Source organism: Gambusia affinis, linkage group LG15, assembly GCF_019740435.1.
Source record: "Gambusia affinis linkage group LG15, SWU_Gaff_1.0, whole genome shotgun sequence".
Lineage (NCBI taxonomy): Eukaryota > Metazoa > Chordata > Actinopteri > Cyprinodontiformes > Poeciliidae > Gambusia > Gambusia affinis.
Genome location: NC_057882.1, coordinates 3,800,679 through 3,815,907, shown reverse-complemented (window position 1 = coordinate 3,815,907; position 15,229 = coordinate 3,800,679). Strand labels below are relative to the sequence as shown.

The 15,229-nt window shown below is 39.4% G+C and overlaps 1 protein-coding gene across 3 annotated transcripts in view; it reads right to left on the bottom strand.

Moving 5' to 3' along the window:
* tmem132e (transmembrane protein 132E) overlaps positions 1 to 15,229 on the bottom strand; it is a 414,476-nt gene that overhangs the window by 125,209 nt on the left and 274,038 nt on the right. For 2 of the 3 annotated variants that reach the window (XM_044140671.1, XM_044140672.1), the window contains exon 2: positions 5,006 to 5,966. In XM_044140671.1, coding sequence (XP_043996606.1) covers positions 5,006 to 5,966 — 961 coding nt within the window. Of the gene's footprint in view, positions 1 to 5,005; positions 5,967 to 9,198; positions 9,659 to 15,229 lie in introns of those variants that run through there. The other variant, XM_044140670.1, reaches the window with a different exon arrangement.

Below are 15,229 nucleotides of genomic sequence, written 5' to 3'. Positions count from 1 at the left end.
TGCCGTCGCCAAGTTCATCTCACACCTTCAAACAGGCTAAAGAATCACCACAGTTAATGAGTAGTGGGCTTTTCAGGTGCTGTTTGCTTCCTTAAATAAAAGGGACGAGTTGAAGAACAAGAATGCAGCTTCAACTAAAGAGAAAACAAACGGGTTTGCAAAGCTGCAGGTGATTCATATGTTGTTTTGGATGCAGTCTGCAGGAACTTCTCTTTAAGTAAGATTTAGAGAAACTGAGGTCCATTTGGATAAATGTGATAAATCACAGAAAAGGTAAGACACTTCTGATGTTATCTCTCTTCAGCCAAAGTTCACACACCTTGTAACTCTGCTCCAAACTCTTGAATAGGATTAATCTCAGTCCTGTAATGGCTGCAGTTATCGTTGTTGATGTACTTGTTGTCCACCACATTTTCCTTCCACCAAGATGTCCTTTTACATACTAGGATGCTGCACTCTTATGCAAAGTGTCAGCAACCATCTACTTGGAGAAATGCCATGTTGGCAGACTTTCCCATGACTGTGTAGTGTAACATTTCACATTGAGCATTTTTTCTTTTGACCTTATAGAAGAATTGGAATTTTCTTAGTTACTGAATTTTTGGTTTTCTTTATCTGTGAACCACAATCAGGCACATTACGAAGCTAGCTGTATCTTTTAGTCATGGTTGCTTGGTTACAGGGGCTTGTACCAAGAAAGGATTTCAGTTTCATTGGTTAAACAACAGGCAGAGATCAAGTTTTACACACAATTCTTCTATGTTTTTTTTAGATTAAATGTACAGATATTTTTTGTTGATAGCCTTGGATCCCTCACCAGCAGAATAGTCTGGTTCCATGCTTCTCAAACTGTGGTACTGGTGTCACTCGTGGTTCTGAGCTCCATAAAATCTAGTTTTTAAGTTTTATTCTCCACCCATAAACCAAAAATTCTTCAGTATTCTAAGAGTTCATCTAAAACACAGTTCATTTAATTTTTTTCAAAAAGATCATCAGACTTTGCACACATGATTACGATATCTTCAGAAAATCTGCTTCTACTGAGGGTCTTTGAATAGGGAAACATTTGGTGATAAGCTAGCGTTAGCTTCCTTCCTCTATTTCGACACGTCCTACTGAAATGTTTTATCACCTTTCCTGTTAATGGTGTGAATTACAAAAGGTTACGTTTTGCTTTCTAAAATCAGTGCTTTGCTCTCAAGGTTTGCAAAACTTAGTGATTTAGCATCATGTTAAGTATTTGGGATTTCATCCACAATTCTGAGAGATGACTTAAGCTACAAACCGACACAGTAAAACTGTTTTTCTGTGAATAATTATCCTACTGTTTATCTTGGGAAACAATATTATAGTAAGAATTCAGATTTATCCGAACACTGACCAGCTAGATGTTTGCACAATATTATTACTTTTGTTGTATGGAGGATCTTTATTTCAAATGTTTGTTTCAAACAAACATCGATTAAAAGACGACTCAATGCAATTATTTTGTCATTTTGGCGGTTCAGTGGCACCACTTTATGCAACTGTTGTCGAAATATTTCAAGTTCATATTGCCTGTCAACAATAACTGCGTTTCCATTACAAATTTGCGCAAAACTTTATCAATATTCCAATAATGTGAAAAAACAAAAACAATTTTGCAATTGTGGTATTTCCATTAAATGAGAAACTTCATTAAAATCACACATGAATAAGTTTGCCAATGCAATAAAACAATAAAAATCATGCCATCATCCTCCAACTACTTCCCATTGTTGTTTGTCGTTTTCGCCAATAGTAGCATCCAGCTCCTGATCACTTGACTCGTGAAAAAGTGTTTCCTTTGCAATTTTAATACAGTAATTTGGACACAGCAGGAAACCACCTCATCCTAGCATAAAAAAGTATATTTAAAAAAAAAGTAAATTGTCACATTCCCATAAAGCAAATTTACTTTCATAATTCCAATTTGCCCAATTACATGGTCAGTGGAAACGCAGCTAGTGTAAAGCAGAGGTCTGTAACTCCAGTCCTCGAGTGATAGAGCATTTTACTCCTAATAGTCTTTGTCTAATACAACCAAAGAATTGTATCGTCCTGCTTACAGACAACCTGATTTCTCTCTGTGTTGTCAGGTCAGCAACATGTTCTCATCCTTCATCTAATACAATCATATCCACCCACAACTTTTCAAGGCTTAATAATAAAATAGCTTTTTACTGCCAACATTTAATGATTCAATATGTACAAGTTCTGATCTTTCTGTTTTTATGCCTGCAAAATGATTTACTGTACAAGACTATCTGCAGGCAGAAAGCACACTGACTTTGAATAAGGTTTTTAGGAGTAACTAGTTCTTAATTAGGGCTCTGCAAAGCTCTGGGTTTAGGTCTGTAAGATATTAGAACAAGTGTATTTACAGAGCGTTTCATCATCATTCCTGAATTAGTTAATGAGGACCTGCCGTTGCTTCTCTCCTTCAGGCTTTTAAATGAACAAAAAGAGGAAAAAACTGCTTTTCTCAAGCTTTGTTAAGTGCAAACAATTCTTCATTTTCCATTTTCAAATACTGTGTGGAAAAGAGCAGTGGAATGATATGGGGCCTCCTGTTCCCTCAGCGTCTTTCAACCCGAGAACAGGTCAAACTCGAATTTAACACAGAGCAGTACCGTTTACCGTCACAGCCATTAACATCCCTCTGAGACGACATTCTGATATCAGAGAGAGTGGAAAATGAGCATAATGCTCTGAGAAAGGTAGTTAACATCCTAAAACTCAAATACAGAGGCAACAAAAGCGATTTGATTGAAATGAGAGAAGCTCTGCCAAGAAAATATTAAAAAGAGTAAATTGATAGCCACTAATGGACACCTATTAGAGAGATTTCTATAAAAGCTTGCATTATGATCCATTATCTCTTTTCACCTAACTCACCTAGAACATCTCATTTTCGTCACCTTTAAAATCTATATTTATTCAAAGATTTGTATTATGCTAAGAAGCACAGATGAGTCTTAAACAGGGTAAATAATGTAGAAATAATACAGGGACACAAAACATGAGGTATCCAAAAATAGCCTTTCAATGCCATCATTAATCTTTACTCCAGGTTTATATTAGATGATTCTTGAGGTGGGAGATATGGACCTAAAGTTTTATCACAATATCTTGTGGTACGACTACAATAGTGACTATAAAATGTTTAGCTCGTTATCCTTTCCAGGTGAAAGGAAAATGGGCTAAACAAGATGAATATATATCTTTTCTATTCAATAAATAATATTTCTAATTTCCCCCTGGAATCAGTTTGTTTTTCTCCACAATATGAGCCAGAAATATCCTGCAGTAGAGAAGTGGCATGCTCCAGTGTGTCACCTCCAGCCATGACTTGACCTTTAAACACAACCTACTCTGAGAAGCAGCCTGATCTCATGGGAGAAAAAAAGGTAAAGAAGAAATCTCTGGTCAGACGTCAACATTTCAAATAGGTAACCCCAGAGAGCTACTTCACTATAACACTATCTCTTCCTCTTTATCTTACCTGACTTTAATTACTGCAGGCGCACCACTTTGAGCAGTGAAGGGGAAATTAATGGGAAGGATGAAATACGTGATTACATGCTCATCTTCCTATAATGAACAGAAACGGCGAAGCAGCTTGAGTGGTAAGAGGCCAAAATGGCAAATATTACATGAATTGGAGTTGTTTAACATTAGCTGCACATGCATTCACTCCATGAACTGATGCCATCAAAGAATGCAGGAATTCATCTTGAGGCAATGTAAAAATGTTGATCTAATTCTGCTGCTGTGTGCTGGGGGTGAATACTGAGGCTGAAGAGAGGAAACTCATAGCAGGGATGATAATTACAAAGATGTGAGGATATTTAGACACAGAACTGGGGAAAAGTATTTGCTCCCCTTATGGATTTATTTTGGTGCACAGAAAAATATGATGGTGAGATCCATAATATTTGCAGAGTCTCTCTTTCTGATTGTTGGATCTTGAACTCTGACCTTAACTGGGACAAGTGAGACCCGGCAGTGATTTAGACTGATGTTTTTCACAGTGAGGGCCACCAGGCGGCACTGTGGGGGCCTCAGAAAGTTGGAGGGAGGTTTTGAAAAAAAAAGAATAATCTTAAACTTTTCATCATAATTTTTTAATGTTTTTCCATCATTTTTCAAAAAAGAAAAACATATATTTTCTGACTGGCTGCCAGTTAAATTTATCAACTTGCTTCACTCCCCAAACTAGTTTAGCGAGCAAAAAAAAGTCTCTGGCAAGAACAAGATAAAAGAACCTCTGCTGCAAAATCCATCAGAATAAAATCTGATGTGATTAATATAAAATATTCAATATTTTTTATAATCAAAAGAGGGGATTGTGATGAAAAATGTTACTATCTGGTAGTAAAGTTGTGATATATTATTTGAATATAAACTTTTCTGAAACAAACACATGGCCATCTGAAACCGTAAGATATGAGGAAGCATTTATTATAAATAAATGTAAAGGGTTTGGATAAAATCAACACTTGAAAATGAGTTGCATTTACTCTGGATGTATCTGCCTAATATTTATTTTCTTTTAACTAAAACATTTTTTTAAATTTATTTAAACTTTTATCTAGAAGATTTAAGAATCTGAAAGAGCAAATACTTTTTGCAGAACTGTTATTCTCGACAGCCAAGGTCACATGACAGCAATCAACATTTACATCATGGTTTTATTTGTAATGGTGCTCAACAACTTGTTGGCAACACTGACTGAGTAGAAAAAGTGCAAGAATTTTTTTTTTTGTGGAAAGATTTAGTTATATTTCATAATAGATTCCATGATTTAGGTTGGAAAACATAACTCCTGTTTATGTGTTAGTGATGCATCAAAATAAGAAAAAACAAACTTAATGAGCCTCTGTTGTGCATCTCTACTTGCCACTTTCACAATAAAAAAACAGAAAAATGGGATATTAGAGATGGAAAGTGTGTGTGCATCAGTGAACAAAGAAATGAGACTTACTTGAGGGTGAATTGTTCCACAGTGGAGTTGGGCATCAGGTAGAGCAGGATCTTCAGTGTTTCTCCAGGTTTGAGTGGTTTCTCTGGCAGCCTGAGGAACATGTTCTTGTCCAGCTGTTTGTCCACCAGCAGCTGCTCCTGACTGGCCTGGTAGAGGCTGATACTCCCGATGCGCAGCAGAGGGTGCTGTGACAGAGGTTCTCCTCTGGCCCCGCCACCCCCTCTGTGACCCTCACTACATTCTCCATCCAGATTGGGCTCGTGCAGCGTGTAGTACAGCTCGGCCTGCAGAGTCTCACTGGTTAATCCATCCAGGAGCCCGTCGCTGGAGCTTTTTCTGCGGCCCAGCGGCGCCACGTTGGCGTTGAACCAGGATGGAGGCAGCTCCAGCTGCGCCAAACACTTGGCCAGGTTGCCCCTCATGCGGCAGGACGTCTTGATTTCCCGGACGTCCCTGAAGCCGTGCAGTCGGATGCACGGCAGGTTGTCCTGAGCCTTGAAGTCGTCCCAGTCACGGCCCGCAATGTAGAAGAACACCTGGACGATGGGGTTGTTGGAGAAGACCCTTGCCTGGACAATGAAGGCCCGCACCTTCCAGCCGACTGTCAGCTGCCCCGGGATGTCCAGAGGGCTGGCTGGCTGCAGCAGCTCCTTGGATAGAGCCTGGTCCTGGGCAAAAGGCCCAAAGCTTATGTTGATGGCGGGGAGGTCTTTTGTCTGGAAAACCACAAAACTCTCGGAGCGCTGCAGCGGATGTCCAGAGCTGCTGCTGCTGCTCCTCCTACTGCCGCCGCCAACCGTTTGTCCTGTGATCTGGGCCTCCCGCAAGAAGAAAGCCAGTTGTGCATTGGACATTTTGAAGCTGGCAGGCAGATACACACTGGGTGGTGGAGCGCTGGCTGTCATCGCTGAGGCGCTGAACAGGACATCCGAGTTGGTTGGGGAGATTTTACCTGCAAGAGCTGGGAAGAAAGAAACAGGGGTCAGTAAACTCTTCAACAGATTCTTTAAAGGTGACCTCTTGTGCTTCCTTGAGGATAAGTCTATGGTCTATACAAAACATGTTCATTACATTGCACAAAATGTTCATTGTCCGATAATGAGATTTTAGTCTGCTCAATTCATTCTATTATGAGCTTTAAATTCAAATAAGATGCTGCTGACCATGCACCTTATCTTCACACTCACATGTGAAACAGATGCACAATAATACAACCATACTTCTTTGAAAAGCAGAAGTGGAGCCTGCTACACAACCAACAAGATGCAGCAAGTGGTTTCTGAATAGCAATTCAATAACAAAACACTTGTCTTTTCAAGCAGCAAATACAGTAATAAAACCAGCTGACCAGACATGTTGGAACTTCATTTTGTTCGCTAGGCAACTGGCAGAGCGCCATATGGGTTGCTAGGTAACAGCACAGTGTGAAAACAGGAGTTTTTTGTTTTTTTATGAGTTTAGTTTCTTTTAGTTTTTTGAGAGTGGTGACAAGTAGGTGATGAAAGAGGGGAAGACGTGTGGCAAAGGTCATCTGGTTGGGACCTGTGACCACTGCGTCAAGGACTAAGGCCTCCATATGCGGGTTGTGCTTTACCCCTCCACCATGACAGCATCCCAACTAGGAGCGTCTTGAAACAACTTGTTTTTCAGACACCAAGTAGCATCAACTTATTGGCAATAAAATGACTAGATGTTTTTTTAAGCGATAGGGCTGCTATTAGAAACACCTAAGACACAAAAGTATAAAGACATGCAAAAATATGAATTTTGCTTAATAATTATGTGGACAGAGAATCGGTGACAAAAATGAATGAGGAAGTGAGACGGAGCGTCTTTGTTGTGTCAGCTGAGTGACAGAGTCATAAAGGTCAACACACACTAATCAGATAATAATCTACTGCTGACACACGTCCAACAGTCTGGTTTATACTACTGGACTGTCAACAAGTCACACAAGGGTAATTAAATTTAATATAAATTTGTATTCAAAACATTAACCAAACAACAACAGGATGTTGTGAATGTATTCCTCTATGAGGTCCCAGATGCTTTCAAAATAATAAACATTTTGGGTACACCAATTGCAGTTTCTTGGCCAATCAAGATCTTTAAAAAGTCTGAATGCTTCTGATTTCGAACGATACATTTTTATTTTTATAAACATCAGATGTTGAAAGGTCATAATGAACTTCAATGTTCTAATCTTATTTTACTGAAAAACACTGAATAGCACCTGTGAAACAATGCAAACATGGCTTAACTTAGTGCTCTCAAATATAAATGAAACATCCAGGGCAGGGGTCTGTAACCCAAGAAAAAACAAAAAACTAATCTGTATTGAGCCGTGACAAATTAAAGGCCTTGTATGAGGCTTATGATGAAGGCAAAACAGGCTTTAAGTGTTTATATTCGCTATTTTAGCCTATTATCAAAACGACTAAGTCTATACATAATGAGTATTCATGTTTAAATGTTTATTTTCCTTGCAGTGCGTCCTGGAAGGAATGACTCACCACATGACTATTCTGTTGTACGACGGTGCTTTAAGCTTACCTTCCATTACAATATTAATGTTTTATGTTTTGTTGCATTGATAAAATAAAAAATAAAAAATACAATAAAAATCACTAATCAATTTATAAACACAACCATTATGTTATTAGATATATGTCCCTACATGGAAGGATTGTGTTGTTACGTGTTTAATGTGACTTCTGTTTACAGACATCACTGGACAGCTTCTCAACATTGGGCTTGTAAGATGTAACTTTAATCTTGACGCAGCAGCTAATGTAGTGCCTTTCATTTATTTTTCACATTTAAAAAAAGCAAAACTTGCACAACAAGTTAGATCACAGAGCTGTTCTTGAGCCTCCTCAGAAGCAGTATTTTGCTTTTACAAAATCACAAGGCTTGAGATTGACAACAAACAAAACAATTAAAACCACCAATGAGGTGTCCGGAGATTATCAGTATCCAAACACAGGAGTTTAAATGTAGATAAGATTGGTTTCACCCAAAATCAGAAATGTGGATGATCAGTTGGTGCACGACTAGGAAAAACGTATCCAGATATGCAGAAAAGGGTCAGCTGCTCAGTAAAATGCTTTGAAATCAAAACTAAAACCAGAATATTGTGGTCAGAAAATCTAAAAACTAAACTTTGATTTCTTGCCTTTATTTTTAAATCTAATTTTCAGCCATTCATCAGCTGCAGGTCAACAAAACAAATTCTACAGCACAGATGGGTTATATGGACTTAAAGTTTATCAGAATATTTTGTGGTATGCTTAGCCAAGCTATCAGCAAGAAGCCCGAATCGATTAAACAGCAGCATTAGCTGAAAAGGTTTAGTTTTCCAAAATCACTCGACAGGTCAAATGAAAAACTGGTTCTAGGAGACGTAGGCAGTCCAACAGGTGACCGTGTTTATGGTAAAGTAGTCTAAAGCATGGTAGTTTAGGCATCATGATATAAAGAGGTTTCTAATGCTATGCTACTGGACTTTATCAAATACCAGGAATACATGACATATATGAAGTTACTGCATTTTGTTAAGCAAGAAATGCTCTTCTAATGGGTGTTGTCACAAGACGACCACCCAAAAGAGACTAGTAAACAAACAGCATCTTGGTTCTAGACCAGCAACAATGATGTTAGGGAGCGACCAGCCCAAGCCCTCGACCTTAACCCAATACATAATTCATGATGTAACATCAGACATCCTGTTTCTGAGGAGAAATCAGGACTTGCACAGACACTGTGGTCCAATCGTCCTGGATCAGGAAACCGGTTCACAAGTGCAAGAAGTCGGTCGACTTCATACAACAGATGTGAAGAAGTCCTCAGAGACTGTACTTTTACAACTAATTATTAGTACTGTGAGTGACAAAAAAGCCAAATATTTGTTTGTAAGCAGCCCACTATTAAATTCAACTATGTTTGGATTTGGAACAGACTTTGCAATGTCCCCAAAATCATTGTATGGAAACAAAAGCCTTGAAGGATTTTGAGCTTTACTCACTTTTTTTAAAAACACACAACTATTATTTTTTAACCATCTGTAAATAATACACTAGCCTTAAGTCACAAAGTCAGAATCCTTCATTTTCAAACACCATTACCCTACAATTGTTGAACGAATAAAGTAAGAAAAATAAACTTAAGAGTGAAAGAAAGAAAATGAGACATACTTATGAGAATTATCCAGAGTTGAGCACAAACACAGAGTTGCCTGTCCCCATAGTCCAAATCAGAGATTAAAAGTCCCATATTCCAAGTGGTTTTATCATTGAAATCTCACCCTTTAAATCTAAATTCAAATTTAAAACCAAATCAAAGGTGTCCTTTTGAAGTACATCCTCTTCCAAAGCGGTGTTACTCCATAAAAATCTGTTGGCTCTCTTAAAAATAAAAAATCCTTGCAGAGTAAAGAATGAATGAGTGAACAAAACAGCTGAAAGCACAGGCAGTCCTTCACTCGCTCTTGTCCTCGCTGCCAGCTACACAGAGCTCCTTAAACTTGTGCTTCTCTTGACGCCTTGAAGCTAACTCTCTGTTAAAGAGTGGCTCAGCCTCACACGGCAGAGCAGCAAGTCCCAGACTGTGCATGGCTCCGGGACAGACCCTGACAGACAAGCTGAGCCTCCTCCCGGTTGGTGGGCTGTACGAGGACTATAGACAAAGCCTCTGACGCTGGCCGCCCCCCTTCCCAACTCTCACCCCCTCTGCATCCCCACATCTCGCCACACCTAGTCTCCAGTCTATAATCACCGTGTTAGCTCTGGGTGATAGTCAGGACCCGCAGCCCTCTGAGGATTCAACTTACACCACACACAAGAAACACACTCCTGCCCGATTTATCTTCTCCCTCTCTGGCTCTCTGAACGTGTTCAGGCAGACTCGTGTGAGCCAGAGAGAGAAAAAGAGGTGGGGGATGGATGTTTTGCTTGAATGCCTTAAGGCGAAGAGAGAGAGAAAGAGAGACAGAGAAAGGAGTGAGGAGGAGAAGTGGAAAAGCAGGGATTAGATAAAGGTTGTTGATGAATTAGCTTAGATATGCTCCTCCTTTCTCATACGCCGACCCCCCTTCAGAATGCTCTGGCCTCATGAGAACAAGGGGTTACCGGCACAGGGGGAGGGGTGCACACACTGCCATGCTGCCTCACTAACATGTGCCTGGAATTCCCATAGTGAAAGAGGAATCCGCGGACCTGTGTGTGTTGGAGGGGGGTCTATAAGCTGAAAGGGAGCAACAAAAGACGGACACTTACACCCATGGAGGAGACCCGACAGAGGCCGTCTCCTTATTACCCCAAAGCTCTCTAAATCACAGGAATGTGTACTCTCGTCTCGGTCGACTGACAAATCCACAACGTCCCACTCCAGAAGACATCCCACCGAGTCGTGCTCTGGGGTCCGCCATACAAAGCTCCCACCAGTGCTGCTGCATATTTTACAAGCCACACAACAACATAAAACTCAGACTCCACCACTAATCCGTGCCTCAGGAAAGGATCAAATATGTGCCTCACGTTTCAAGATACACACACTGTCTGCCTGCCAACTCCAATAATCAAAGTGGTGTATTTTTACCTCTCCGCTGTTAAAGGTCTAATATGATATCACCGATTTGTTTAAACAGCGTTGCTACTTTGCTTCATTCCTCTCACTGTCTCGAGGTGAATGTAGCCTTCAGCTCTGACAAAACTTGAATCCCCAGGTCTCCTGGCTCTTTAGCTACCTGTGAGGTGCCCTTGAGCAAGGCACTGCAGGGAAAGCATTTTTGAAAGGCAGGAAAACACCTGCTGCAGGTGCATCTTTTTCTTTTTTCTTTTTTTTTTTTTTTTTTTTGAAAAATGAGAGAAAATAAGAGGGCAAAGGAAACTCAAACTAGCACCTCTTTACACAGCTCTTTTGGTACTAATGACATTTATTGAACAGTAATTTGACAGGAGAGAAGGGGAAGGCTGGGAATCGAACCAAAGACAAAGCCTCTGAATATGGTGTGTCTGCTCAGTCAACAGCACCTGTTCACAACATTTTTTATTATTATTTGAGGCTTTTGAAGGTCATTCCCTTAATATTCACATTATGTGCAAAATGTAAATTTGAAACCCTGATGTTCTTAAGCCCAACACCATGCTCTCAATTACCACTGAGAGCAGAACTAACTGAGAACTTGTCTATGAAGACTGCAAACATGGTTGTGAGAGGAAGCATCTGTGGTAGAGTTCAATGTGCATCAGAAACAACTTCAACTTTGTGCTAAGAATTCAGACAGCTGTTGATTTGGTCATGCAAGGACCAGATATATATTAAAAGCATCTCCTGCAACCCGCACTGCCACAACTTCACAAAGTGTCTTTCAACCCTTTTCCAGATTTACAAGTAGACATGCACCAAACAACCATGATCTCTCTGCAATTTTGCAAGAGTAAATGTCTGGTCCACTGTTCCACAGTCAGGACAAAATAAGCCTGAGCATCTTTCCAATAACCATAGAGTAAACCTTTCCAGTGAAGCCATTCCCTGATAGTTGGAACACACACTCCAGTTCCATCTGTACATTATCTTCCATCTAACCCAGGGTTGGGTCACAAAGGCAGCATCCCTATCAGAGAATTCCCATTCTCCTGTCACTTGGGTCAGATCCTTCAGGTGGAGGCCAGTCGAGAAATGAAAGCACTGGGTCTTCCTCTGGATCTCTTCCCAGTGGGACAAGCTTGGAACACCTCAACAAGAAGGATTCTCTCGATGTGAAGGAGCAACTACTCTATTCTGAGTCCCTTAGAGATAGGGTGAGCTCCTCAGCCCATCTCTAAGGGAGAGCGCAGAGACCATGCGGAAAAAACTCATTGAGACAGTTTGTATCAAAGATCATGTTTTTTCGGTCACTACCTAAAAGCTTTTGAACATAGATGAGAGTCGGAAAGTAGATCAACCAGTATTTTTGCCTTTTGACTCATGTTCTCTCTTCACCAGGACAGACCCGTACATCTTTGTTCCTTTGTTACATCAAGCTATAACAAAGGAACAAAGTGTGTCCCACCTCTGTGAATCAGCCTGGATTCAGTTGGTTGGTGACTACAGGCAAAAAAAATATGCTAAACTGCCCAACTCATCCTTCAACTTGGCCAGTGTTCATTGCATTCTAATGTGCTTAATAGTAATTAGTTGGAGGTGCAATAGCTCTTCGTTTACATTGTAGTGGGTCAAAACAATACTTCATATTGCTAAACTTTTTGGTGAGTTTTTTCATACTGAACAGAAGAGATGGATATAATGGCAAACAACTATTCAAATCAATTTGATGGCGATTTGCCTTGTATTTTTCACAATACACGGGAGTACCAACATTTGTTTTTGTGTTTGGGTATGGACATTTGCAGTAGTGGTTCGTCTTTTATTGGGTTAGAGAAACAATATGATATTTCTCTCTTCTAATTTAGGTACAATATGGCTTACTGGGGGCTGCGTGACTGCATACAAATATCAAAGTAATGTCAATTTTGCCCTGAGGGAGCAATATTTATTTTACAGCAGGTAAAATACATATTGAACATGTCACAATTTTTATAGTAAACTCTATAAACACTGTCAATAGCATTTCTAAAGATGCTATTGACATAAAATTGTTTGTAAGAAACCCATACATAGAAAAAGACCAAAACAAACATTTAACATATGCAGCTTGCAAAAACAATCCAGTCTGATTAATGAGAGAAGAACTAAGGAGCCACCTTCAATGCTATCCTCCAACTCTGACAGGGGAGAGAAACAACAAAATACTCTTAGAGCTTGTAGAAAACAGCAGGACCTTAAATGCTCTGCAGAGGATTAAGAAGAAACTTTTCAAATGACTACATCTGAATTTTGAAGACTAAGGCCTGTAATAATAGAGTCTGAGGCAAGGAGGAGAACATAAGTGCACAGAAAATATTGTTTAATGCCATCTTACCTTACTTTCAAACTGCCTGTCCTGGAAAATAAATATTCTGGTTGATAAACAGAGAAATATAAATGTATATACTCTAATACTGGTATTCTGATGTTTGAAAATGGAAGTAGAGCTCAAAGGGTAAGTATTATGCAAAATTCACATTTTGCATATTTTTATACTTCCATTTCAGTCTCTACTGCTTCTAAAAACAGCCCAAGCACTCAAAAAAAAAAAAAAAAATTTGGAACTAAGTTAATATATTTCTGCTATCTGGAAAATGAGCCATTTACAAAAACCTTCCAAATGTAACATCACAAATCAGCAGGCACTGTCCCTCACCTAGCAACTCCAATGAACCCCCAATGCTTGGGTAACCTAGCAACCCAAGCAGAGCTCCAGGATGTTTGGTGAGCTAGCCATATGGACTGTACAATGACTGCTGGAAAAGACAAGTGTTTTTGACTTACTGGTCCAGAAACCATTTGTTGCATTCTTGTTTGTTGTGCAGGAGACTCAACTAATGCTTTTCAAAGATATACAGTTTGCAGCCATTTTCATGTGAGTGTAAACGTTGAGTCAGGAGTGTGGCCAGCAGCTTATTTTGAACTAAAGTGACAAGATTTCATAAAAAAGGCTCAAAATAGGCAGAACTGACCAGAACAGACCTTCTTTAAGAATGTTTGTGGAAAAAAATCCAATGGACATGTTTGGTATAGACCTATCCTAACCTGTTCAAAGAAGCACAATAAGTCACCCTGAAATAAATGCATACTGGTTTTTAGAGGAAACAATGATGGTATCTAGACAAACTAGAGATTAGATTTTATACAGCTGAATATTCCTCAACTCTATATCAGTTGAAAAATATTGTATTAAGTGAGAAAGCCCAAAAAACTTACAGCTGTGATAATCTGCAAAATACAGACTCAAGAGAGCTCAGTGCAAATCCAAACCACACATTGAGGTCAGTAAAGGCAGTTTTGAAAATGATGCATTTTCTTCTTCAAAATGAAAATTATGTACCACTTTAGATTAGTCTCACAAAATCCCATTAAAATACATTTATATTTGTGTTAGTAGTAGTTCCCGTACAACATCAGGTACCTTATTTAATTTCACTGAGCTTCTTTATGCAGTAGTAGAATCTATAACTGGGTTGTATATTGATCGAGCCAAAAGCACACTGTCAGTGGCGTCTGGCAAACTGCTGAGGACCGTGAACCAACACAGACATTCGCACATTAGACCTGAAGGTCACCTGACTACCACCGCCAGCCTCCTAATCCCTTTTCATCCCAATGAAAATGTGCTACGACAATGCATGCAATGAATGTAATAAAGCAAAACAGATCCTAACCTCTTCTCCGTCTGACGCCCGGGGTCTTGCGGCCCCATTCGAGGAGGTGATTACAACCTATGATGCATCAGGGTGTGCTCTTCTCATTTCACACTAACGGCATCAGTGGACCGCTGGGTTTGAAAAGGCATAGCGGCACAGATGGGCTCGCATTGTGAAACCTTATCACTTCCTTCTTTAGTGGAGGTTCTATTAGACCTCGGGCCAAATTGAATTGAATCACTTCCTGTTGTGCTCCCATTACGAGAAGCATCTGCTCTGGGTCTATGTGTGCTTTTGGTCAGGGAATAAGAGGGTCCCTTCATTTCATCACATTACTTTGACTGAACTCAGTACATTTAAATATTGGAGCTGATGTGACTGCATCAGATGTGAACTGTTTCACATGTCACATTACAACACAAATGCTTTGTTGGTTTTCTGTCAGATTTTTTTTTTTTTTACCTAGAAAGATAATTATGAAAGGGAATGAAATTAAACAGATTTGAGAAGTGGGGCATGCATTTGTATCCGTCAACCTGAGATATTTTTGTAGTACCATATTTTGTTACAGCAGCAGGATTGTTTTGCAGATTCTGTCACAAAACAAATTGCAAAGAATAAGTGCAAACTGAGTCAGACTTGATGAAAAACATCTGAATATTAATATTTAAAGGGACTGTAGATGCGAATTGGCTTTTGCTATAACCTGGCATGAAATAGTGAAATTTATGTTTGATCTGTATATTGTTCCTTTTTCTAAATAAAGTTAATAAGACAAGACCGTTCTGACAGGAGACACTTTAAAATATATCAGATTACATTTAGTGCCAAAAGACAATTTAAACCAAAAAAAACAAAAAACAAAAAAACTTTTGGCAAAAATTTGCTAAGGCCATGATTTTAGGTGACAATATGGATTTGGCTAAAATCAAATTTTTTGGGG